The 24,407-nt window shown below is 41.0% G+C and overlaps 1 protein-coding gene across 1 annotated transcript in view; it reads left to right on the plus strand.

Annotated features, from left to right (window-relative positions):
• The window catches only part of LOC108796999 (otopetrin-2-like), a 31,967-nt gene that overhangs the window by 5,962 nt on the left and 1,598 nt on the right, over nucleotides 1–24,407 (plus strand). Inside the window, exons 2-5 of the mRNA XM_018568568.1 lie at nucleotides 3,645–3,781; nucleotides 5,026–5,084; nucleotides 13,433–13,572; nucleotides 15,605–16,467. Of these exons, the coding sequence (XP_018424070.1) occupies nucleotides 3,645–3,781; nucleotides 5,026–5,084; nucleotides 13,433–13,572; nucleotides 15,605–16,467 (1,199 nt within the window). The remainder of the gene's footprint in view (nucleotides 1–3,644; nucleotides 3,782–5,025; nucleotides 5,085–13,432; nucleotides 13,573–15,604; nucleotides 16,468–24,407) is intronic.

A 24,407-nucleotide genomic window follows, 5' to 3' on the forward strand; every position in this document is an offset into this window, starting at 1 on the left:
CCCCGCTCTGAGAAGCCAATTTTTCCCAGGCCTGGAAGATGCTATTAAGGGCTCCCTGGTCCACTATCCTGCCCCTGCCACCTTGAAGAAACCCTAGTGCAATTTAGACAGTCTAGTGAGGTAGATCAAGGAGCTGGCAATTGCCACAATTAGGTTTTCATGCAGATGCCAGCTTAGTTGTATCACATGAATGGTTTACCATTACATCTCATCCCATGCCAATTGCATGAAAAACAAATAAAATATGTATTTAAGGAAAAAAAGATATAAAGCTAATACATAATCAGGCATGATTTCATCAGCCTGGCATGAGCAGGTCATGAAGCCGGCAGGAGCCACATTTAGTTTTTATTGCAGAAACTGGTTTTGTTTTTGCCACATAATGGGTTTGCACTACATCTTTACCGTGTCAAAGGTATAAAAGTTAGTTAAAATATGTATGTACTAAATATCTATGAAAATCTATTATCCAAATCTAAAACTATTTTATGATCACCAAGATAGTGTTATAAAAACTCAATAAATAAAATGAAAAAGCAATGAATCAACTAAAAACCAGAAGAACCTAATGTATGTAAATTATCATCAGGCTATTTTATTATTACTATAAATGTGTTGTGGAAATTCAATAAATAAAATATGTTAGCATTTAATTGATATAAAACAAGGGGAACTTTTTTTACAAATAGTAATCATAAAACAGCCTAATGATTATTTACAAAAATGTAATTAGGGTCTTCTGGTTTTCAGTCCTACATTACATAGTTACATAGTTACATAGTATTTGAGGTTGAATAAAGACACATGTCCATCAAGTCCAACCTATTGTGTGTGTGTGTGTGTGTGTGTAAAGATCCCCGAGTCATCTCGTTTTTAGGAGTACTTGTACCCCTGTATATTACCGTTTCTCAGGAAATCGTCCAAAAGCCTCTTGAATGATTCCAGACTATTAGCTGAAATCACTGCTAGTGGCAGTTAGTTCCAGACCCTAACCGCGAGAATCCCCTTCACCCCTTGTGTTTGAATTTTTTTTCTACCAGTTTCAGGTGGTGTCCTCTAATCTTTGTTACGGAATTAATCGTAAAGAGTTTGTTGCTAATGTTGCTATGACTATGGAACATTTTGTACATGAAAATCATGTCCCCCCTTAATCTCCTTAGTTCCAGCGTGAACATATTTAAATTTAAATACATTCTCATTGATCATATGACCTGCTGCCTAGGACTACCCCTTAGCAGATACGTTTTCTCTCTTTCTGAGGCAGAAAACCAAGCCATGAAAACTTATATTAAACCTGGAAAATGGCTTTATTTGTCTATTCACTTCCCCTGCAGAAGCAGGGCTCTATTTTGTTGAAAAGAAAGATATGACTCTTTATACTTGAATGAATGACAGAGGTGAACCCCATCCCTACTTCAGACCTTTCTGGATGCGCAAGCTGATCCACCCACAGATATTTCTGAAAGCTGTTCTTGAGACTTAAAATGCTTATTGAACTGCTCAAATCCAAAATCACTGGACACCCAGGTATTTCTAAGACTCTCCCTGATTTTCCGCACCTTGCAGTGACCAACCCCATGCAGACACACCATGGCCTATGTCAAAAGGTGTGAAATCATCTAGGTCCATGTCTTCAGAACTGATACATTCTCTAACCATATCCAACTGCCTATGAATCCATCTAGCGAAGGACTTCACTGTGTACCTACGGGGGGTAAATACACAGTGAAGTCCTTCGCTAGGTGGCTCCACTGACATAGGGATTACAATGAAACTGTTCAGCAAAAGGGTACATTTTGTCCCTTTCCCTTTGCCTCACTATTTAAACCTAATAGTTACTCCTCAAAATATTGTCTCTGACAAGTGAACCCAATTTATATCCAGATTCTTGAAAGCATTTCACAGCATACTAGGAATCACATTGTCCTTTGCATCCCCCAATGGCCTATAATCAAATGGGTAAAACAGAAGGAACCAACCAATTTTTAGTGGGGTACCAACATTGATTTGACACTGACCAGCAGCTCCATTGGGCCTTTGCCTTACCTTGGGCGCAGTTTGCATATAACAACTGGACCCCCTTGGCCACTGGTCCGTCATTCTTATATTGCAGTTATGCCATTCGGGTTTGGGATGCTCAGCTTTAGTAATATATGTATATGACTCCCAGACCCGAATGGCATTCGGGTTCCGAATTTCATTCAGGAGCTCCCAAATGCCATTCCGGTCTGGGAGCCATATACATATATTGCTTTGGGAAATTCTGATCCTGAATGCCATTCGGGTCTAGGAGCCTCAGCTTTAGTATTAAATGTACAGTATATACTGAACACAAATTTTCGTTACGGCAGGTGACTTTTCTGGCGAGATGGCTCATTTTGGTGTAACTAAAATTCGTGTTCATACCCATTCGGATGCATTAAACTGAAAAACACATCTGATTGGCCATAGTCAGATGTCCAATTCAGTTTCATTTTTGAACAAAATTCGGACAAGATCCAAAATTCGGAAACCAAAATTTGGATTCAGAAACATTCGGATGCAATGGGATTTGGTAATTCTGAAGTGTTAAAATGGCTGAATTTCAGTCGATTTTTCATTCAAAACTAAACAAATCGCACATGTCTATTGTAGAATTGCCCGGCATGATCTGTAAGTGGCAGGAATAAATCCCCCGAGGAGCTTATAGTTGGTGGAAAAAGATAAGCCCCCCCTTAACATTTAGATCAGTCCCCTCCCCCCTTTAACATCCACACTTTAGATCAGCCTAATATATTTTTTTTGACAAGTACAATATGTGTAAGATACGATTAATTTGATTTAAAACTATGCGGGTTATTTACAAAGCTGCCGAACGCAGCCGAGTAAATAACTGAGCCGTAGTAAAGTGAGCTGAACAACATTCGTCTATTCACTACGGCTCACTAGGGCTGATCTCAGCCGTACATCGGCTGCTTTCGACTTCACTTTGGCAGCCGAAGTGCAGAAGGACTTTGACTCGAAGAAGGACTTCGACTTCAGAAGGACTTCAACTCACATAGGGGCCGAACGGCACTGTTTTCTATTGGGTCCCGTCCAATGAATAATAACTGGGCGGAGCCGTCCATTATGACCTGCTCCACCCAGTTGTCATTGTTTAATGACAGATCAGCATCTCCCGGTCATTTAGGGACACTGATCTGTCATTTGAGATCACGGCTGGCTCTGCCCAGCTGTCATTTGCGAGGTGTACGGCCAGCCCCGCTTCGGCTGTCACTTCGGCTCAGTCGAGCCGAAGCATATGCCTTCGGCTCAGCTGAGCCGCTTGGCCGCCTTCGGGAGCTGTACGGGCTATAATGGGCTCCCGCAACCAACGCAACCAATGCTAGCCAAAGGATCAGCTAAAGCTACGGCTGGATCCTTTGGCAGCTTTGTGAATTGACCCCTATGTGTACATAACTGAGATTTATCAGCAAAATAGATCTATAATTAGATTTACATTTACCAAAATACATTAGCTGTTGCAGATTTCTCCTATGGAAGAAATGGAAGAAAATAAATGTGTTCACCAACTATATATAGTATGTGTTGGATAAAATGTAATACTTCCTAAATACATCAAATGTTGGGTATTAACTATTTCTCATGATTTATTTTCCTTGCAGCGGGAATCATTCTCTTTGGTGTCGGTTCACTTATTATGATTTCTTTTAAGATTGCACACACGGCTGAGTACAAGGACTGTGCAACACCAATAAAAATTATGCAACCTGTCACACAGGCTGTCTTTGTCATTGTTCAGGTATGAGAAAAGTATAAACTTTGCAGTATGAGCTCAGTTCAAACACATGCAGTACTCTCACTGCCATGTATTACTTCCTTTTTTAACAAAAATTGATTTCTAAACAACCTAACAGCATTAGAATTCATCTATAACCCAAACCTTTTTGTTAGGACTGGACAAAGTAGGGAATGATTAGGATCAATGTTTACATATTTTTGCTGTCGGTATCCCATTTTCCTTTCTAGAAGGCATAACAGGATAGGCGTAAAACTCTATCTAAAATAAGAGGAAATCCCTTCATGGACAGTTGACACCTGTATGAAAACAAAAATTGTGACATACATATGAGGTATTACCACACACGTAAGAGTGAAGGCAAAAATTTGAGTGCCATCAATCACTATTAATTCTAAACCGCTGAACTGTAAAGACTTATTGCTAAGTTTGTGTACAGCAGTTTTTTGCCAGTTCACGGGTGTGTGCAATTTTGAGACTTGATATATTTGGTATCTAAAATCTCACAGAAGAAGACCAATAATCGCACTCCATGGATCTTCCCAAATCACAGCCATTTACAGTATTGTAAATAGCAGTAACAGACTATGCATGCGAAACCTCTCACACATTTCACCTTCACGGCTTAATCATAGAGTCATATGTAGACATATAAAATTGTAACTGCCAGCATTTTGATTTACAGGGACTCTACTTTCAAATAGTGTATATTGTGGGGGGTATAAAGTATTCTTCAGGCCTAAAATGTACATGTAACATTTGCAAAATGGTAAAGAATAAGTGCACTTTCAAATTAAGTTTACATATCCTTATGTCCCTCCACCTGACCAGAAGTCCCCCCCAGATGCATACTTATCTTCATCTTATGGGCACAGCCTCCAACAATTTTTACACTCTTGATGCTCAGCATCTGCACAGTAGATTCCCCTAGAATTTTATGAGGCTGTCTTCCCAGGGCATATCCTGGGCATCTCAGACCATGGGAGACAGTCCTATAGAAGTCTATTGAAAACTGTGTGGGCACAATCAGCACAAAAAAATATTTCCACAAAGGATGTAAACACAGTCAGTGACTGCAGGATATAGGTTAGTATGCATCTGGGGAAAGCGAGGGTAGTTTAGGTCGTGGGGAGGAGAAAAAAGGATTAGTGCCTTTCTCCTTTAAAGATAATTTTTTTTTTTTACAATGTAAAACTTTTTACATTAAAGATGCAGTATTCTTTAAGCAAATTGTGCTTTTCTTGTAGACATGTTTTCTTTGGGTGTCCTGCAAACATTGTGTCCAGATCTATTTGAATGCTACCAGGTAAGTTGTTCCAAAACTGTCATTTAAAAAATTAAATGTGTGACAAGTCATTTGATAACCCCTTTCAGGGCTAATCCTCTAATTCTACGCACGGGGTAAATTACTCAAAATGCTGCCCTCGCTTAATAATGTATTTATTTCCAGTGCACTGAGCGCTCTAAACCCTGAAATAATTCAACAATCTACAAACACATACTTCTAGATAATTGCCGGCTTTTTATTTTTGCATACCTTCTCACAGTCACACTCGCATTTTAACTAAGGGCAGGTTACTAGATCTCCCTTTACTTCCTGGAACTCTGACACATGTGACTAGGGCAAGTGACCATGCGCATCATCTCAGGGGAGGAAAATGCCTTTCCCTAAGATCTTGTGAGATTACAGAGGAAATTTCCCAGCAATGCACTGCTGCTATAATCTTCTCAGGATGCAATTCTTGGACACAATTACATCATTTGTGTCAACGTGGACCAGGAAGTGGAAAAAAAGATATACAAATATGTTTGTTTAGCTAGTAATTGTAAGATGATTTCATATCAGCATGCAGAGCTGTATTCTGATATGATTTTTATTCAAAGGGGGGTAAAGGTCCACTTTAAGTCCTGGGAGAGACCATCATATTGAATTAATGCTGGCTGTAGTATGGAAAATAAAAGGCAGGACTTCTTGAAATGTTAGTTAAGGCAGTGGCGTCACAAGGAGGGTGCGGGGGGTACGGCCCACACCCTCGTGACACCATTGCAGGGGTGACACCAAAATGACTGACTGGTGTCCCCCCTCTAAAAAGTCATGGACTGAGAGCCCCAACAGTATCAGGAGAGAGGAGGGGACCCAGGGGCATACCTCATCCCGCCGGGCGAACGTCCCCTCCTCTCTCTGCCGACGTCCATCACCAAGATGGCCACCGGCAGACGTCAATCTGATAGTTAATCTGAGGTAACGTCACGCGCGATGACGACACGACGGGGTGTCATCCGTTCTGGAGACCGGGTGACAACCGGCCTCGGGACGCCCCTGAGTTAAGGTGTTAAAGATTTAAACGTTAAAGCTCCCCACACATGTTACAATCTGATTATGCAAACTTCTTTTAATCTACCAACAAGAATGAAGTGCAAAAGCCTGCGTGATTGGACATAATTTAATTGGACAGATTAGGTAGACCCTCATATTACATAGTTTTGGTAGATTTGATTGCACAGAGATTGTACAGTCAGAGTGTAGCAGACTGAAACGTGTATGGTGAGTGTTTAGTTTGCTAAAGCACTGTGTTTCATATACAATTACCATTTTTAAAATATTTAAAATATTTTTTTTCATATTTTTATATTTTTTGCATCTCAACACTGCTGCGGCAGATGTGCTCCAGTCTTTTTCAGACACTTCCTGTCTGTACAAATCTCTACTCAATCTCTGATGGTGAAACATGCCTTCGCATTGTGTGTTGGCACAGCTAGTGTTGTAGTCTTCACCAGAGATGCATGTGACAGGGTGGCAACACAGAGAAAATAACTGGGAGACAGTTGTCACCCCATAAGGTAAGTGCTTGAACAAGGACCTTCATAACAGTATCACCTTAAAACGATGAAAAACTAATTTTAAAATTACATTAACATCTGAAAGCTTATATGGGATCAATCGCATGAGTCACGAATTGCTCTGAGAGACTCATGTGATCAAGTGTGGGCAGGAGGCCCCATGACAGCTGCCAGCGCCTGCAGCTGTTTGCATGTCATTGCACATACTGCAATAACCTGTGCATGATCACCCGGGATTCAAACAGTCTGTGTCTAGCTGAGATCATTTGCAGGTAATCGCAGCAGGTTTAGTTTACAGGTAAATTACCTGTAAACTAAACAATTTGTGAGTCATTTTAATATGACCTTGAGAATCACATGGAAAAACACTGACCCTTTAAATCATGCTTGAGAGAAGTCTTTAAGCTGTATGTGGTGTATAAAACAGTACACTTTTCACTTACAGCGGCAATGCAAATGTATTCTGGCATCACCTATTTTAGATGTGTAATTGATTTGTTGTCTTTTATATTTAGCTTGACTTAAATACAGGAGCAGTAGCCTCATTTTAATAATTTTAACTTGAATAAAAGGCTTCGTTAGGTAGGTTTTGGCTGAGACATCTGATTTTTTTATTTAGTGGTATTAGCTCTGAATTGAATGTTGGATGTACCAGCCAACCAGACGTTTAGTCTTAAAAAAAGTAAGAGCTCTCATCCTAAGTTGACCAATGGCAAAACAGTTTAATGGTATAGTTTGTGAGCTTTTTTTTTTCTTTCCTTTTTTGCAGTATCACACTGCATTGTCTTAAATGTTTAATAAAACGTTAAAACAGAGTGCACAAGAACACCTCAAAACTAAAACCCCACATACCCCGAACCCCCCTGTTTTTATCTTGAAGTTGAAATTATAGTACAGGCAGTCCCCGAGTTACAAACATCCGATGCACATACGACCCCCTACTTACAAACAGAGGTTATTACTGTACAGCAGGGGTTTCCAAGCTGCAGCCAAAGTATACCGCGCAGCATTTCAGTAGTTGTAATGCTACCGCGCTCGTGTCGACGAGAAGTGCCCGCCTTTTTCGGTCTGGTTCGTAGTACTGTATGTACATTACAGGAAGTTGGCTCTTTGTTAGACGTGCAGACGAGGGGTGCCTGCCTCTTCTTCCGGGTCACTGTGAGGTTTTTATTGCTGTCTGTATCCTCATTAGAAAGATTTAATCTCACTTCCTGTCCTTGAGACAACAGGAAGTGAGAGGAAATCTACCTTTACCCATGGGAAAAAGGTGTCTCCACTGAAGCTTTATCACCAATCCTTGTTTCCACAACAACCCAAAATTTTCCAAATTAATTTGTTGCAGGGACAGAAAGTGAGGTGAAATCTTCTGAACACGGGCACACACAGCAAAACAAACGTTACAGGGGGTTAATCATTCCCTATGCTATCCAAAACTAGAAACAAATTTTTGGCTGCAGTTACACACAAAAAAATTACCTGTTCCAACTTACATACAAATTCAGCTTAAGAGCAAACCTACAGTCCCTATCTTGTTCGTAACCCAGGGACTGGCTGTATATTATTTGAGAGACAATAGCCATATGGTCTGGTGGTCTGAGTCCCACTTCATCCAAGGTCTTGCACTGTAACCCCATCCCCTGTTGGAAATTTCCTGGGCAGATTCCCAGCTGCAATTTCTTTTCTTTCCAATTTCTTTCCTTTTTTGTTTTTACTTATGTTATTTTTGTAACGTAGTAACATAGTATGTAAGGTTGAATACAGACCAAGGTTCATCCAGTTCAACCTATGCGTGTGTCTGTGTGTGTGTATATCTTTATCTTGCTCAAACACTTCCCATATCACTGTAGATTCTGCGAATGCAGAAACTCATCCGGAAGTTTCTTGAATTTATCAATGATATCCGCACACACATCCGCAAGGTCCCCTCTTAATCGCCTCTTTTCCAAGGTGAATACGTTTAGATTTTGAATGTGGTCTTCATAACTCAGGCCTTCAATCCCTTTAATTAATTTTGTAGCCCTTCACTGAACTCTCTCCAGTTCCAAGATGTCCCTCCTGAGAGAACTGCACCGTATACTCAGGGTGGGGCCGAACATCTAAATTTATAAAGTGGAAGTATTACTCTTTGATCCCTTGCTACAATTCCTCTTTAATATACCCCAGTATCTTGTTAGATTTACTTGCTGCTGCTTGGCACTGGCTTACTATTGCCAAATCTGTGATCTATGAGCACCCCCAGATCTTTTTCTATTCCTGACTTCCCTAATGTAGCACCCCCAAGTAGTAGATTGCGCACATGTTCTTTACTCCCATGTGCATAACCTTACATTTTTCAACATTAAATCGCATTTGCCATCTTGTAGCCCATGCCTCAATTTTGCTGAGGACTTGTTGTAGTGCGAATATCTCTTGTTCGGAATTTACTGCTCTGCAGAGTTTGGTATCATCCGCAAAAACTGAAACTGAGCTATTTAGCCCAATCTCTATGTCGTTGATAAATAAGATGAACAGGATTGGTACCAGGACTGAACCCTGGGGTACCCCACTCTCCACCCTTGCCCAATTAGCGAATGACCCATTTATCACTACCCTCTGGGTCCGTTCTTGCAGCCAATTTTCCACCTATGTACATCCAATTTCATCTAGAAAACCCAAAACCAAATATGTTTATATATTCCAACCTACTAGTCTCTAGAATTGATGGCTGCATTCGTTTCTTTTTCCAGGCTTTTTTCTTTATTTTCACCTAGTGGTCCTGCCTGTAACATACAGTACTTCCTGTCCTCGGGTGACAACGCTCCTTCTCTCCACTGTATCTATATGGGAGCAGCATTTTCCCTTCAGGCTGCTCTCTTTATTTGGACTACAAACACCTCCTGCTCCTGCTCTCCTAATATCCATCAAATAAAGGGTAGTATTTTATGGGATAGTGCTTGCTACAGCCACCACATCTAAGGAAGTATGAACTACAATAAAAAAAAATTGTCCATGGGTTTACACACACTTTAATATATGACTCCTTTTAATGTAACTTTTAAATCTGCAACATATATAAAATATAGATATCACATTTTGTTCATTCAAAGATCCATTTTCCTTCAACTTTGATCTGTAAACCTGAACTAAAATGTAGGCTGCTTTTTCTTCTTTATATTGGAAAAATTCGTTTTAGCCTAATATTATATATTTTAGGTGATTTGCTACTTTTTTATACATATTTTATTACAATTTGTTATAATTTTGTTGTCCTGGCTTTAAACATTAGCCTCCAAGATTGTCCTCAATCTTGAATTTTGTGTAAGTATAATTGTAAGTTCATACACTTATAAAATGTTTAGCAATTTCTTCTGATAAAGAGGTTGTGCACTAAGCCCGAAATACATACAGGGTTATTTACAAAAGGGTGAAGAGTTTGGAGAAGGCAGGAGAAGTGGACAATCTAGGACAACATAGCTGAACTGGAAAGTGAGCTAACTTGGAGAATTTTTCCACATCTGCTATTTTGTCCGATATTGTTCTCCTGCCTTCTCCAAACTCTTCCCCTTTTGTGAATAACCCTGATAAAAATGTACCTAGTTGCAGTACCTTCATAGCAAAGTAGGAGTCCAAAGTGAATGTGCCTACTTTTTACTACCAGCAAGTCACATTTTTGTACCTGTACATGGTGTGTTTCTGTAACTGCATCCAAACAACATGTTCCACTTCTGTACCAGGAATGCCATGGATTACTGATTGCATTCCATATCACATTTATTTTGATTGATGTCAACCTCTTGACAGTTATTGGTGATAGTTTGGTGTTCTTTGGTGTTCTTTTTAGACTATGCCACCCATCATAATAACTCTAACAAAAGATTCTGAAGGGTGGGCAGATAAGATCATTTATTATATATTGGGTCATTTCACAGCAGTGGTCCAGTCTTTAGATCCAAATATCCATGGGGTCATGGATCAAATAGGTACCTCTGTCAGCTTTATATTGTTGAGAAATAGATAATCCGCGCTTCTGGAAAGGAGACTAAAGTGGAAATGTATAATAAATTAAGACCTAAAGCAGCCCTAAAAAGAGGATAGAAGAATCCTATCAACAGTCGAGAAAACAAACTGTCAGGTCATGTCACTCAAATCCTCAAAAAGCTTATTCCTGACGCCACTACAGCTGACCTCATGGTGAATAGCCAAACCGTCCTTTATGCCAGATGCCGTCCCTAGAGACGTGCTAGCTCGGATAATCTTTTATGATTCTATGTAAGACATATCACTTGTTTTAGGGCTAGACCGCCTAAACCTAAAATTTCAATATATCACTTGGTTATACTAAGTTTCATATTAGTTACACCTTTAGCGCTTTGATATATATTTTTCTCAGCTTTATATTGTTGCCTGTGTTTCCACTGGGGTGATTCACTCTCTGTATTTGACCTGTTAGTATAGTCACTGAGACTGAAAGTATGGGAAAATCCCAAATTTGTGTTCTGATTAAGTATAGAGGGGCAATCTTCCAATGGTGGCATTTTTTTCTGGTGACAACTATCTAAGAGGGTATTCTGCTTATTTTAGAGATTTTTGTCTCACTTTGTTCTGTGTTTTTGAGACAGGAAGTAAAGAGAAGTCTTCCCATTGAGAAGATCTTACAATGGGACTGCTGCTTCTCTTTTCATTATCCTTTGCAGTCTGGGGTAGTGAAAACAGCTATAAATGTTACCTAAATAAAGCAGAGAAAAATTAGGTATTCTGCCCTGTCTGACAGACTTGTGTGGTGTGCCAGGGCTGTGTAAACATCTGATCTGGATGTTCTGCATGTATTTTTGCAGATAAAATGGTTCCTATATATTGATTTCACCTATTTAGTGTTTTGCCCGGAGTTCAGCTTTAAATGAAACTATTTGGGAATAACACACATCAGTATAGTCCCAATAATTTCTCTCCCTTACAATCTCAGTTGCAAGCTGTATCCTTTAACAACAGCTCAGCAATTGAAAACTCTCTAGCTGTTGCTAATAATGCAATGGATAAAAAATGTAAAAAGTGAATCACACCCCCTTTTTTGGGGGGACAGTGTACTTTATTCTTTGTTTAATAGACTCAAATCCTATCATTTAATTAATGAGTTACATTCTGTACAATAAAACAGAAATATATTTAGTCTGTACATACCTATTTCATATTCAACAGTATACTTAATTCTTTTTATGACGGCATAGGGATTTAACTACATAGAAAGGTTTTCAAGTAATTAAATTATGAGACACTGAGATCTAACAGGGAGTAAATTTCAGTGATATATGGCATGTTAAAGAAAAAATTTTAAGCAAAAAACCCATGTTTTAAAAAAACAATTATGTAACTACTGCAAATGAAGACCGTGAACTTACAACTCCAGTTAGATGCTTTTGAAAGTTGAGGTGTCATGAAGCATGTTATTGTGTTACTGAGCCCTACAAGGAAATTGTTAAGCCTATTTATAATAGCTTTCTTTTTTTTTTTGCCTTAGTCAAAATATAATAAAACTGTTCAGAGCTGATTCATAAATGGGAACTCAATAGACAAAACTTTGTCTATGGTTTTCCATGTAAAGAAAAAATACCATTATAGGACCTCATAATTGGAAAATGTGTGAAAGTAAGGGTGTGATAGAAAAAAAAGGGTGAATCTTCAGTGAAAGATGTATGAATCTTGAATGAAAACACTGTTTAATAGGCCCATATGTCACAAAACTTAAGTCAAGTGTCATTCCTATGATACATGAGAGCTTCTGGCTATAAAACTATTTATGACAGGCATAGCAATGGTTATATTGAGGGTAAGCTCACTTGGTAGTCACCCTGTGGAGGAATTACATGGAAGGTAATCAGGATCCCTGGGTCAGTACTAATAACATATGTTGGGATGTTGGTAATGACTGGAGATACTTTAGCATTCAGAAAAAAATAAGAGCAGCTCCTGCAGTCAGTGGCACATGCTAGGTATTATATAGTTGCCTACTAACTGTTCAGACCTTTGATCACAGCGTCTGGCAGAGAGTAGAGGAAAAGGCAAAGGGAAGTCTTCCAGCACCAATTTTTTTTCATTTCTGAGATGATATGTGACCCAATACCAGGAACTGTAGACGAAGCAATGCCTGAAGACATGTCCTTTAAGAGTATCTACTCCAATTATTTCCACCAAGCAATGTGGTATTATGGTACACCTTGCATGGTGTACTTTCTTTAAACCATAGAAATCTGCCCCTACAATGAAGGAGCTAGTTGCCTTATTTGCTTCTCAGACCAAATGTTCCTAGTTCTCCTCTCAGACTCAGTTATACCCCCTTAAAGCCAACAATACACATGGAGGGTCCATACTCTCACAAGGCTACTAAATTATTATTATATTATTATACAGGATTTATATAGCGCCCACAGTTTGTGCAGCACTTTACAATGTAAGGAAGACATTACAATCACAATACAATTCAAGACAAGATGGTAAGGATGGCCCTGCTCGTGAGGGCTTACAATCTAAAAGTCTGTTTATATATTAGTATCCACACAGGAAAAAGAAAATGGCAAGCTGTTCAGTTTCTGACTAGCAAAGAGGATGCATGCGGGAGAGGCAGTAAGTGCACACAATATTTCCCAGGTTTCAACCCTACCACCTGGCAAACGGGACCACAGTCACTTTAGGCTTTACATTTTGTTGACAAGGCAGACAGATAGTTTATTAAAGCATGGACAAGAATTGTACTGTGCTTCTGGGTATAAAACTATTTATGAGCTTTATGGACATTATTAGAGAACTCTCTTTATGTCATTGTGCTATATATCTTTTTAGGTGTTTTCTGATGGTGCTGTTGACAGTAAATCTGACTATCTGGATTATGCTGGTGACTGAAGAGTCCAGACATCACACAACTGAACTACAGGAGTACTTTAACATAAATGATTTGGAAACAAATAGCAGTGAACATCAAGGTACACACATTCTTTTTTAAACTGTACATCTTTTTTCTTCTGCCTGACTGTTAGAACCATGAACATTCTGCCCCTGCCTAACAGTTTTGTTAGATCTAAGCTAGAGGTGACAACGTTTGAAGTGACTAAGATATCTACACTACAAATCCGCAACATTTACATTTTCACTAGGCAGGTGACTGAATGCTACAACTTTGTAAAAATGCTACTTTTCCATGTAAATTTTTCAGCCACTAGGGATAAGCAGACAACTTCAATAAGCCTGATTTTGAAGCAAGATTACTGATTTCACATTCACCTAAATTTAATTAAAATGAGCATCTAATTTTGACGCGTAGCACTGCAAGGTAAGATTAGTTTAACACCGATGCCACCGAGATCACTTGTAATGTACCTGCAGGTCTGCAAAGTGACGAGGAAGCATGGAGCCGGCTTTCTGGCCAATCAGGAAGCCGGGCGCCGTGTGATGACTCTTTGCCCAGCTTCCTGATTGTTCGAGAATCTGGCCAATCAGGAAGCCGGGCAACAAGTCATTACACAGCGCCCGGCTTCCTGATTGGCCAGGAAGCCAGCTCCATGGAGCCAGCTTTCTGGCCAATCAAGAACCCAGGCACCGTGTGATGACTCTTTGCCCAGCTTGACCAGGTGATGAGGGAGCATGGAGCTAGCTTTCTGGCCAATCAGAAAGCCGGGGGGTGGGTAATGACTCGTCGTCCGGCTTCCTGATTAGGCAGCTTCCCAAGCAATCAGGAACCATGGAGGTGGCTCCCCCCGGCCAATCAGGAAGTCAGGCAGCGTGTAATGGCTCGCTGCATGACTTCCTGATACCAGAAGCTCAGCTATCGGGCTAGGGATCGGAGCATTTGGGAGAGTACGAATACTCGCCCAAAATACTAGCATATAAGGATTTAGAGGGGTTGGAATAAACCATTTAACACTGACAGAGTGCTTACAATAGTCACCGTATATTCATATGCTTTAAACCTTTTTTTCACAAGAAAAACCTGTTGCTGTAACTGCTTTAATTGAGTTAGCCGGAGTTATGCTTTAATTAATTTGTCAAGCTGCAATAAAGTTATATTTTTAGACCTCAGATCATCCCCAATTACTGCACCTTCAGACTTCAGATCAGCCCCAATTCCTCCACATTCAGCTCTCAGATTAGCCCCAATTCTTGCACCATCAGAAACACAGAGGATTTTCCTTCATGCCTGGAGGAAGTGACGGTTGTACTGAGAGGAGAAGAGGGTAGGTGGCAGGCTTCTTCAAATAACAATGTGCACAGCCAAAGGCAGGTCCACACTGCTACTGGGAGGAGGTCCAGCACCTGAACATCACTGATGTGAAATGAGCCGCTCTGAAACGTTATTGGGGGTAGATGGGCCAGGGGTGTAGAAGGACAGGTGAGGCTTTGTCATTGACAGCCTAGTGTGCTGTCAGTTACAGCCTATGACAGTTGTTCTGTATTTGTAATGCGTCATGGCCTACCTGAGGATCTTCCGGTTTACTGGCAGGCTGTGACGCATGATAATCTTCTAAGTGCCACTGAAATAACATTGCATGCCTTGGAACGTGTGCCTTAAGTTGCCTGGCTCTGCTTTATAAGGTTATTATTTTTGTCTCTGTCCTAGTGACTGTTGGTTATGTGTTTAGCACTGAGATCTTAAGGAATGCAGAATTAAGTTTTACTTGCTTAGAAGGCCATTACATCAGAATACAACATTATACAGCATACAGAGAGAACTTCCTGTATATCGCAGATTTAAGCATGCATATAGAAATCTAGCATAGACTAGCATTGCACTACAGCGGCATCTACAGCACATAAGACATAAGAGTAGAATGTCAGTAATATGCTGTTGTATTTCCAACAGTGACAACAACTCTGCTTATTTCCTGACCTGCTGTCACAGGGCAAGAAGTGCGGTTAACTTTCTATGTGTTAAAAATGTTGTCTAATTTTGAAAACAATGTTTTCCCTATGAAACTGGACTTTAATTTTCTTACTATTCCATGTTACCTTTCTCAACAGATGTGAATAAAGATGTGAAGAATTGTTTTTGCGAGTTCAAATGTGCAGTTAACGACAAAGTGTTTATTTACTTGTACCCTTTTCATATTGAGTACAACCTCTTTGCTGCAGCAATGATTTATATCATGTGGAAGAATGTTGGACGCCAGATTGATGAAAATGCTTCTTTCCACCATGGACTGGGGCCAGGAGTCCGTCAACATGTTCCGCTTCTGGGTCTTGTTTTTGGTTTGGCCATTCTGATTACAGGAATAGTTATGTTTATCATGTATGAAGTGGGTAGAGAGAATCCTCAAAAACACTGGCTACCTTTGACTACTTTCTACTTCTTTCATTTAATCAGCCTTGTTCTCATGTGCTTGGCCAATGTGGTGGGGATTATAATTTTCAAGCTGGATAAAAGAAACATGGACAATGAGAAAAACCCAACCCGGACCTTAGATACAGTTCTGCTCCTGTTAGCAACATTAGGCCAATATGGAATTTCCTATTATTCTATTATAGCCATGGTATCCACAGTGCCCTTCAGCCTCTTGTGTGGTTTAACATTTTCTTATTCTTTACTAATGATTTTTCAACACTCCCTTCAAAATGCTTTTATAATAGAAGGCTTGCACCGGCTGCCCCCCATTAACTTACTTCATGCTCATCAGGGCATAAGTCACCCTAGGCCTGTGGAACAACATGATTCTATAAAACGTAGAAGTGTACCAGAGAAAGAAAGCAGATTGTCCCTGGCAAGCCATCCAGGAAATTCAAGAATGCAAAGAAGAGAAACTTTGACTCAGCATATTAAGAGCCATCTTAAGAAAAGAAAAACAATGAAGGACATTTACTTGTTTCTCTTCCTCTGCAACCTTATAGTAAGTATTTCATGTCTTTGCATCCGAGGCATACACAGGCTCAGTTTTTTCAACAGTACAATACAGTACAGTACAGTGATTTTGAAATCATTTCTAGAAGCTGATTTACTAAAGGAGTAGAGCATTTCCACTTTGGAAAGTGAGTGTTCAACTAGCTTAGTAAATAAGGCGAAGCTTCATTCATCAAATCAATGCAATAATCATGTTTCTCTTGCCTGATTGGGTAGTCAATGTGAAATTTACTAAGCAAACATCCTCTACTCCTTTAGAAAAGGCCTGCAAGCCTTTATACTTCCTGCAACCCCAGGCCAACTGTTTTTCTTAATTGATCATTAACCCCTTAAGGACCAAGCTTCAGATGCTTGACTTTCAGTTAAGGACCAAAGCAATTTTTGCTGTGTGTGTGTTCAACCGCAATTTCCATCTTTCTCATTTATTGCACCAACACATATTATATACTGTTTTTAAAGGAAAAAAAGGGCTTTAATTTGATGTGACATATACATATATAAGTTCTCATATAGTGCATGAGGGAAGCTTAAACCTTTAAGAAATTATTCCATCATGGGTCCTAATGGCACTGACAACCATGGCGGAATAATTCCGCTATTGGTCCTTAAGGGGTTAAAGCAGAACTCCAGGAAAAAAATATTAGTAAACAAGGCATGCTGGGGCTACCTCTGCAATGCAAGACTTAAGTGCTTGCTTTTTGTCTAGGGTATAAAATGAAACATTTATACTCACCTGAACCTGGCAGAGGGTCAGATTGAGACAACTGGGTTAAACTGCTACCTACAGATGATTGGTCACTTGTAAACATAACTATTATTTAGCCTGGTATAACCTATCCCACTCCCATCATGCTTCAGGTTTTACTAGTGTCTTAGGTGAATTAACTACTTCTCTCCTCAGATAGAAGCAACACTTTATTACACACATTTTTTCTGGTTTTATCAATACCTGTTTCTTCAGTAGAGTTTATTTGCTTACTGCAGAGTCCAGAGAGCCCATATATGCAGTTTTTCCAGATTGGCTCGTATTTAGAATAGCCTTGGAGGCTGTATACCAACTTTACCATGATGAATATGTGAGGACGACCTGAAATGTGTGTGATGACATTGGTCCTTAATGGCACAGTGCATAAGATCCTAGACCTAGAACAGCCTGTGTTGGCCATACCTAAGGTTGCCTGGGGTTCTCTTAGAAGTCCTTAGTCTGCTAAAATATTTCCTGTGCACTCAACATTGCAACCTGTTTTGTATAATGATTACTTTATTCAAGAGAAAATATCATGCCTGGGACCTTACTCTATTTTGTTGATTAGTTGTGGGATATTATTATTTACCAGAATGAGTCTCCTTTCAGTACACATGAGCGGGACCTTCAAATGTTGGTTTGCAGAATGGCAGTGCAGAAAGCCTATTGCACTTGTCTTTTGAGGGGGGGAACCCCTCTTTGGTGAATTCCTAGACACCTTTGGTAACACCTTTACAGCCACTTCCCACATATATGTAGTGTCAAGGAAGCACGCTCTCTTACTGTATGTGCACCTGTGTTTGTGCTGGAATACTTGCATCTCCCCATTGCTTTTTGTGTTTTGCAGTGGATACTCAACATTACCAATTTGTTGCCCTTCCCTTTGGTCTATTGGCTGCACCTCATGTCTTCATCAAGGCACTAGCACCTGTACTTGCTTTGGTTTGCACTCCGGGCATTCCCATAAAGGGATACTTGGATGACCTCCTACTGAGGGAGCAGTCAGCACACACTCAGTCAGTCAATGTCCAATAGACTGTTCAAACTCTGCAGAGGTTTGGGTGGATCCTGAGCCTTCAAAAGTCAGTGCTGGATCAGACTCATTGCTTTCAAGGCCTTTACCTGGGCACTTCCGTGTCTGGGGCCTTCATTCCACAGGACAAAGCTTGAAAGTCTCCACTCCCATGTTCAGGCACTTCAGTCCAGCAGCCAATCAGCACTCTGCTTTTGCATGAAAGTTCCATGCTTATTGGTGGTCTCCTTCAAGGCACTTCCATATACCCAATTTCACTCCAGACTAATGCAACTCATCATTCTGGCTGCATGGGACAAGAATCCCCAGACTGTGGACCATCTCATCCAGCTTAACCCCAAAACCTTCCTCCCACTTGCCTGGAAGGTTCTATTGATGGATGCCAGCCTGTTGGGCTGGGCAGGAGTCCTCGATTTTCTCTCAGTGCAAGGGATTGGTCAGTGGAGGAAGCTCTCCTCCCAATCAACATTGTGGAACTCGCTTTCCTGAAATCCGTTTATCCCTTCAACAATGGGCGTCTCGACTGCACATTCACTTGACCAGGAATTAGTCAGACAATGCCACAGCAGTGACTTACATCAACCATCAGGGAGGAACCAGAAGACTAAAAGAGCTCAGATGGTAGTCTGCTGAACATCATTGGAATTAATGCTTATTACATTATGAAAGCTGTTACTCAAAAGAAGAGCAGCCTTTTGCCCCAACTAAGGAAGACTAAGCCATTGACTGGGAAACCTTCTACCTCTGAATCTAAGAAGAGTTCCTTTTGTTTCATCTATTCCTCTAAGTCTAAGCCTGGGACTCAGTTCCATCACAAGTCCTGGACTATGAAATCCTGCAAGCGAGTCATCACCAAAATTAGAGGACACCCCACTTCTCAAAGTGGGGAGATGTCAGTTAGCCTTTTGCAGCCAACTGTACCCATATTATCTCAAATGCATGGGTTCAAAACATGGCCTTCAGGGCTACAAGCTAGGAAAACCTCTGCCCGGCTTCATATAGTCAAATCTGCGGATGTCTCTGCAAAGACGCGGAACTCTCTGCTGCTTTGGCACAACTCCTTTCTCAGGGAGCCATAGCCAGTGTCCCAGAAAAGCAAAGGTTTTAGGGTGTCTACTCAAATCTGTTCACAGTTCCTAAAGTTAAAGGGGGCATTCGCCTCATTCTGAATCCAAAGGTATTCAATACCTTCATTTAAGTGCAAAAATTACGCATGGAATCTACCAAGTTAGACATTGCTTTATTCCATCCAGGGGGGATTTTCTATCCACTGTGGACGTCAAAGATGCCTACTTGTATATTTCCATCTCTCCAGCGCACCAACACTACCTGCAGTTTGCTGTGGGCACACAGCATTATATGTTTGTTGTCCTTTCTTTTGGTCTGTCCACTGCACTGCAGGTGCTAGCCCGTGTGCATGTTCTGCTTTGTTCACGGGGCATCCCCATGGTGAGATACCTTGATGACCTTCTGCTGAGGAAACAGTCGGCACAGACTTTATTAGTCTCCGTTCAACAGACCGTCCAAACTCTACAGAGGTTTGGTTGTTTCTGAACTTTCAGCACCAGAGCTGACTCATCACTTGAAATATCTAGGTCTCCTTTTAGATACTCTTTAGCTGACAACTTCTGGGCTCCGGAGTTTGTCCTCTTCACCCACAGGTGTATTATCATCTCTGACGCAGGCATTTTGCCTATGCCAGGGTATTTTTCCATTCCAATATCGGGGAGGGAGTGAGTAGCCATGTCTCAGTGTTTGCTGATGATACGAAAATTGGGAGGGTAATAGACACAGATTTAGACATTATAACATTACAGGAGGACCTGGATAAAATCAGGGAGTGGGCAACTGTATGGCAGATGGAGTTCAATGTCGATAAATGCAAGGTAATGCACTTTGGAGTTAAAAACAGGCAAATGGACTATACACTTATGGGTGTGCCACTAGGGAAGTCGGAAACGGAGAAGGATTTGGGGGTCATTATAGACCGCAGATTGAAGAACAGCTCGCAGTGCCAGATTGCATTAAACAAAGCAAGCAGAGTCCTGTCTTGCATTAAGAAGGGAATGTATTCCAGGGACAAGTCTATAATTTTGCCACTTTACAGATCACTGGTTCGGCCACATCTGGAGTATGCGGTCCAGTTCTGGTCACCGATACTCAGAAAAGATGTCCTTGAGCTGGAAAAAGTCCAGCGCAGGGCACACAAACTCATTAGGGGTTCGAGGACCTGAACTATGAAACAAGGTTGTTAAAATGAAATATTTTCTCTTTGGAGGTTAGGAGATTAAGGGGGGACATGATTTTCTTGTATAAACTGTTAAACGGCGACAGCAACATTATTAACAAACTGTTTACGGTTAGCTCCGTAACAAAGACCAGAGGGCACCACCAAAAATTGGTTGAAAAAAAAATTCTACACACTGGGCGAAGGGGGTTCTTCACAGTTAGAGCTGTTAGGGTCTGGAACTCGCTGCCGCAGGAAGTGATTTCAGCTAAGAGTGTGGAATCATTCAAGAAACTCCTGACCGAGTTCCTTGGAGACCATAACATAAAGGGGTACAAGTACGCTTAAGAGCAAAATCACACATGGACTCATAAAAATACACGCACACACCTGCTCAAACATAAATGCATACACGCAATAGGTTGGACTTATGTCTTTATTCAACCTCAAATACTATGTAACTATGTAACAATGAGCAATACTCTAACTAAAATATGTAATAATAATCCTTTACTTTGCATTCCTCTTAACTTTAGAGATCTGTTATGTACACTTGGGAGCTGAGAGTCAGCACCTGTTAGCATAGGATCAGAAAGGTGACAGAACAGACCTTAGAGGACTTCTAATTTCTGTCTCTAGAGTTGTAAACATGTAAATCATAATAAGATGATACATATATACTCTATATTGCAGCCGAATTAAAATACAGCTACAGGCAGTAAAGACCCATGTGCAGGGAGACATTCAGTTAGTGAAAGGGCTGGACTACCTACAAGGTGACCTAGGCGGGTGCCTGGAGGCTGTCCAGAGGCCTGTACACATAGAAAAGCTGAATGTTTCTCATAAGTGTTTCAGGTGGCTATATATATAGCTGTTTGATCACTTCTGCCTGTTTCCAGCCCCAGTGCTCAGTGGCTCCTCTGTAAGCCTCTGAACGCAGCCAGTGATATTTAGGATAGAGAGCAGGGGTTCGGAGAAGATAGAAGAATTGCTATTTTCCCATCTAGTCTGCCCTATACTGAACTTAGAAGTGGGTCAGAGCTGTCAGACTCCCAGCTGGGTTAGCTGCAGATTGGTTCGCTTTGTCTTGACTTGTATGCAGTTTAGGCAGAGAAGGCATCAGGCATCCAATGAACTCCTAATGTACCAATAAAGAGCCCCTGTCTTTAGCTTTATAATGCTTATGGGGGCATTTCAGCATTTCACATGTTCACATTGTTAGAAAGATCCATGCATTCCAGACAGTCAAACTGGCTTTTCAGAAAGAGATGTCAGTGATGGCAGCCTACATGTTCCCTAAGTATCTGTTACCTTTAAAGTAAACATGTGCCCAGATCATGCACACTTAAGTATTTTTTTTATTCTGAACAAGCAGCAAAGCACTTTAAAACAAGAGCTCATTGTTACCTGTATAGGCATTGCGGAGAAATTCTTTCTCAAAGTTTACCACACAGGACCCGAAATCAAACCTTTTTTCAATGAGAGCAGATCTTGGCAGACTGCCAGCAGAGAAGAGCCTGGGCTTATTGCATTCTCCGCCCCTTGCAGCTACACTTCACAAAGGGGTTGGGAAGGCCCCTGCTGCAACTGACTGAGCCATGAGGGGGGTGTCGGTCATGAGCCGACTTGGGCGAACTTGATTCACAGCAAGACCCAGCTCATCCATGACTGCCAGCCTTCTAAACCACTGTTTTTAAACCACTGACACCCAACTTTAGAGTCTTGTGATCTTTGAATGTCTTTGAGAAACAATAAATTCACATTAAAAGCAGTGAGAAAGATCAGGAATTAAAATACACGCTTTCAGGGCATTTGGAGCTCATCGCTAAACGCACCTGCAAGTCTGTAATGCTTTGCAATAGCTGAATGCACACCTAGACATTTAAGCAGGGTATAGGTGCATTCGTTCTAGCAGTGTTTTCACAAACAAGAAATTTCTGCGTCCTGAGACCAGTTAGCATGCTTTTATGTGGCTAAACACATGTAAGCGCGGCTGACCACATCTAAACACAGCTTAACCCAGGAACATCTAAAGAGAGGAAAAAGTGATCTGGGAAGCATAAAAGTTAGTATACTTCCCAAATACCTTCTCCAGTGTTGATTACAGGAAGGCCATTGTGCTTGGGGCTTAGAAATGCTAATAGATTATTATTCATGGTCTGGGCGCAGGTGCACTTTTAGAATAATGATAGAAAAAAAATTATCATTATTTTATTTTAAATTCTTTATTTATAAACAGCGAGGTAAGAAACAGAGAGTACAATCATAATATATGGGTCACAAGACCTCAGAACATTTCCAATCTAGAAACCCGACCGTAAAGTCATGACAGTAAATAGCTGAAAACAAAACAGAAATAAAAACCGGTGGAAGCATAGAAGTCAGTTCTAAAGCATATTTAGTCAACAATATTCATACTTTCCTCCATGTCGGGTGTTAATGAAGCTCTCTTCATCCCATCCTCTAAGGCATTTTATATTTTTATAACAAGAGGGAAATAATACCATGCAGCGGACTGTATGGTTCAGCCCACTAACGTGGATGGCCAGTCCCATTCCAGCCCCCTCTAAAAACATAAACCTATGTGGACAGAATAACATAACATTAAGCAGTACAAAGAATGTACAACACATAAGGGTAGAAGGGGAAAAGAACAAAAGAACAATTCCAGGTGTCGGTCGATTCCAGGCCATTCGGCCTGGATTACTCCTAATCTTAATAGCACTGAATAAAAGGTAAAGGAGATATTCCTGGGGCAGGGAATACCTTGAACACCACTTGCATCGTGGCTCTCACTAGTGGGTCGATCCAGGTGGTAAGTGGTAACTTTGGGACAATCCATGGGATGCCATGTAACGGCCATGGGCAATCTTCCTGTTCCAAGGTTACCCATAGTTTCTAGTCCGCATTACAACACCAGTCCACAACGACCGATAGGTGGGTCGCTCTATAGTAGAGAACAGGGTCTGGGAAGCTCAATCCCCCCGTTGTGCAAGGTCTGGAGAGTATCTGATGACAGAGTCGTGCCCTCTTGTTTGCCCACAGAAAGGCCAAGAAGTGGGATCGCATTTGTCTAAGATAAGCAGTCGGGACTGTAATGGGTAACGTCTGAAAGAGATATAGTAGTCTAGGCAGAATCCTCATTTTTAAAATGCTATTGCGACCCATCCACGTAAAAGTGGTACGGTCCCAGGACTTCAGATCCGCAATGATACGCTTCTGAATGGGGATAAAGTTCAGAGCTAAAGTGTCTTTGATGTCTGCTGGGATATACACCCCTAGGTATTTAATGTGAGACACCGCCCATTTGAACTGGAAGGACATACGGAGGCTGCAGAACCGAATGATGGGGATTGAAATATTAAGTGCCTCAGATTTACTGAGGTTCAGCTTGAAATTTGAGAGCCGTCCATAGGTCTCTAATACTTGTAAGATATTGGGAAGTGATGTTTCTGGGCTCGACACATAAAGTAGAAGATCATCTGCATAGGCTGCAACTTTATGGTGTCTGTCTCTGGTCTCAAGGCCTCTGATATCTGACGATTCCTGAATCATACGAAGGAGTGGCTCCAAGGTAAGGAGGAATATAAGGGGCGATAGCGGGCATCCCTGGCGGGGGCCATTCGAAATGTCGAATGGCTCCGACAGGACCCCATTCACTCTAACCACTGCTGTAGGATTCGAGTATAATGAACCTATCCACTGCCTCATGTTATTCCCCAAGCCTACATACCTTAACGTCTCTCGTAGGAACGCACAGTCTTTCCCTGTCAAACGCCTTTTCCGCGTCCAGTGACAGCAGGAGAAGAGGCTTAGACATGGACCGTGCTAGGTGGATTGCAGTCAGGGTCCTGATGGTGTTGTCTCTGGCCTCTCGGCCCGGGACAAAACCAACCTGGTCACGGTCCACCAACTCACCCAAAA

Source organism: Nanorana parkeri, unplaced genomic scaffold (genome assembly GCF_000935625.1).
Source record: "Nanorana parkeri isolate BGI_ZX_2015 unplaced genomic scaffold, ASM93562v1 scaffold32, whole genome shotgun sequence".
Taxonomy (NCBI): Eukaryota; Metazoa; Chordata; class Amphibia; order Anura; family Dicroglossidae; genus Nanorana; species Nanorana parkeri.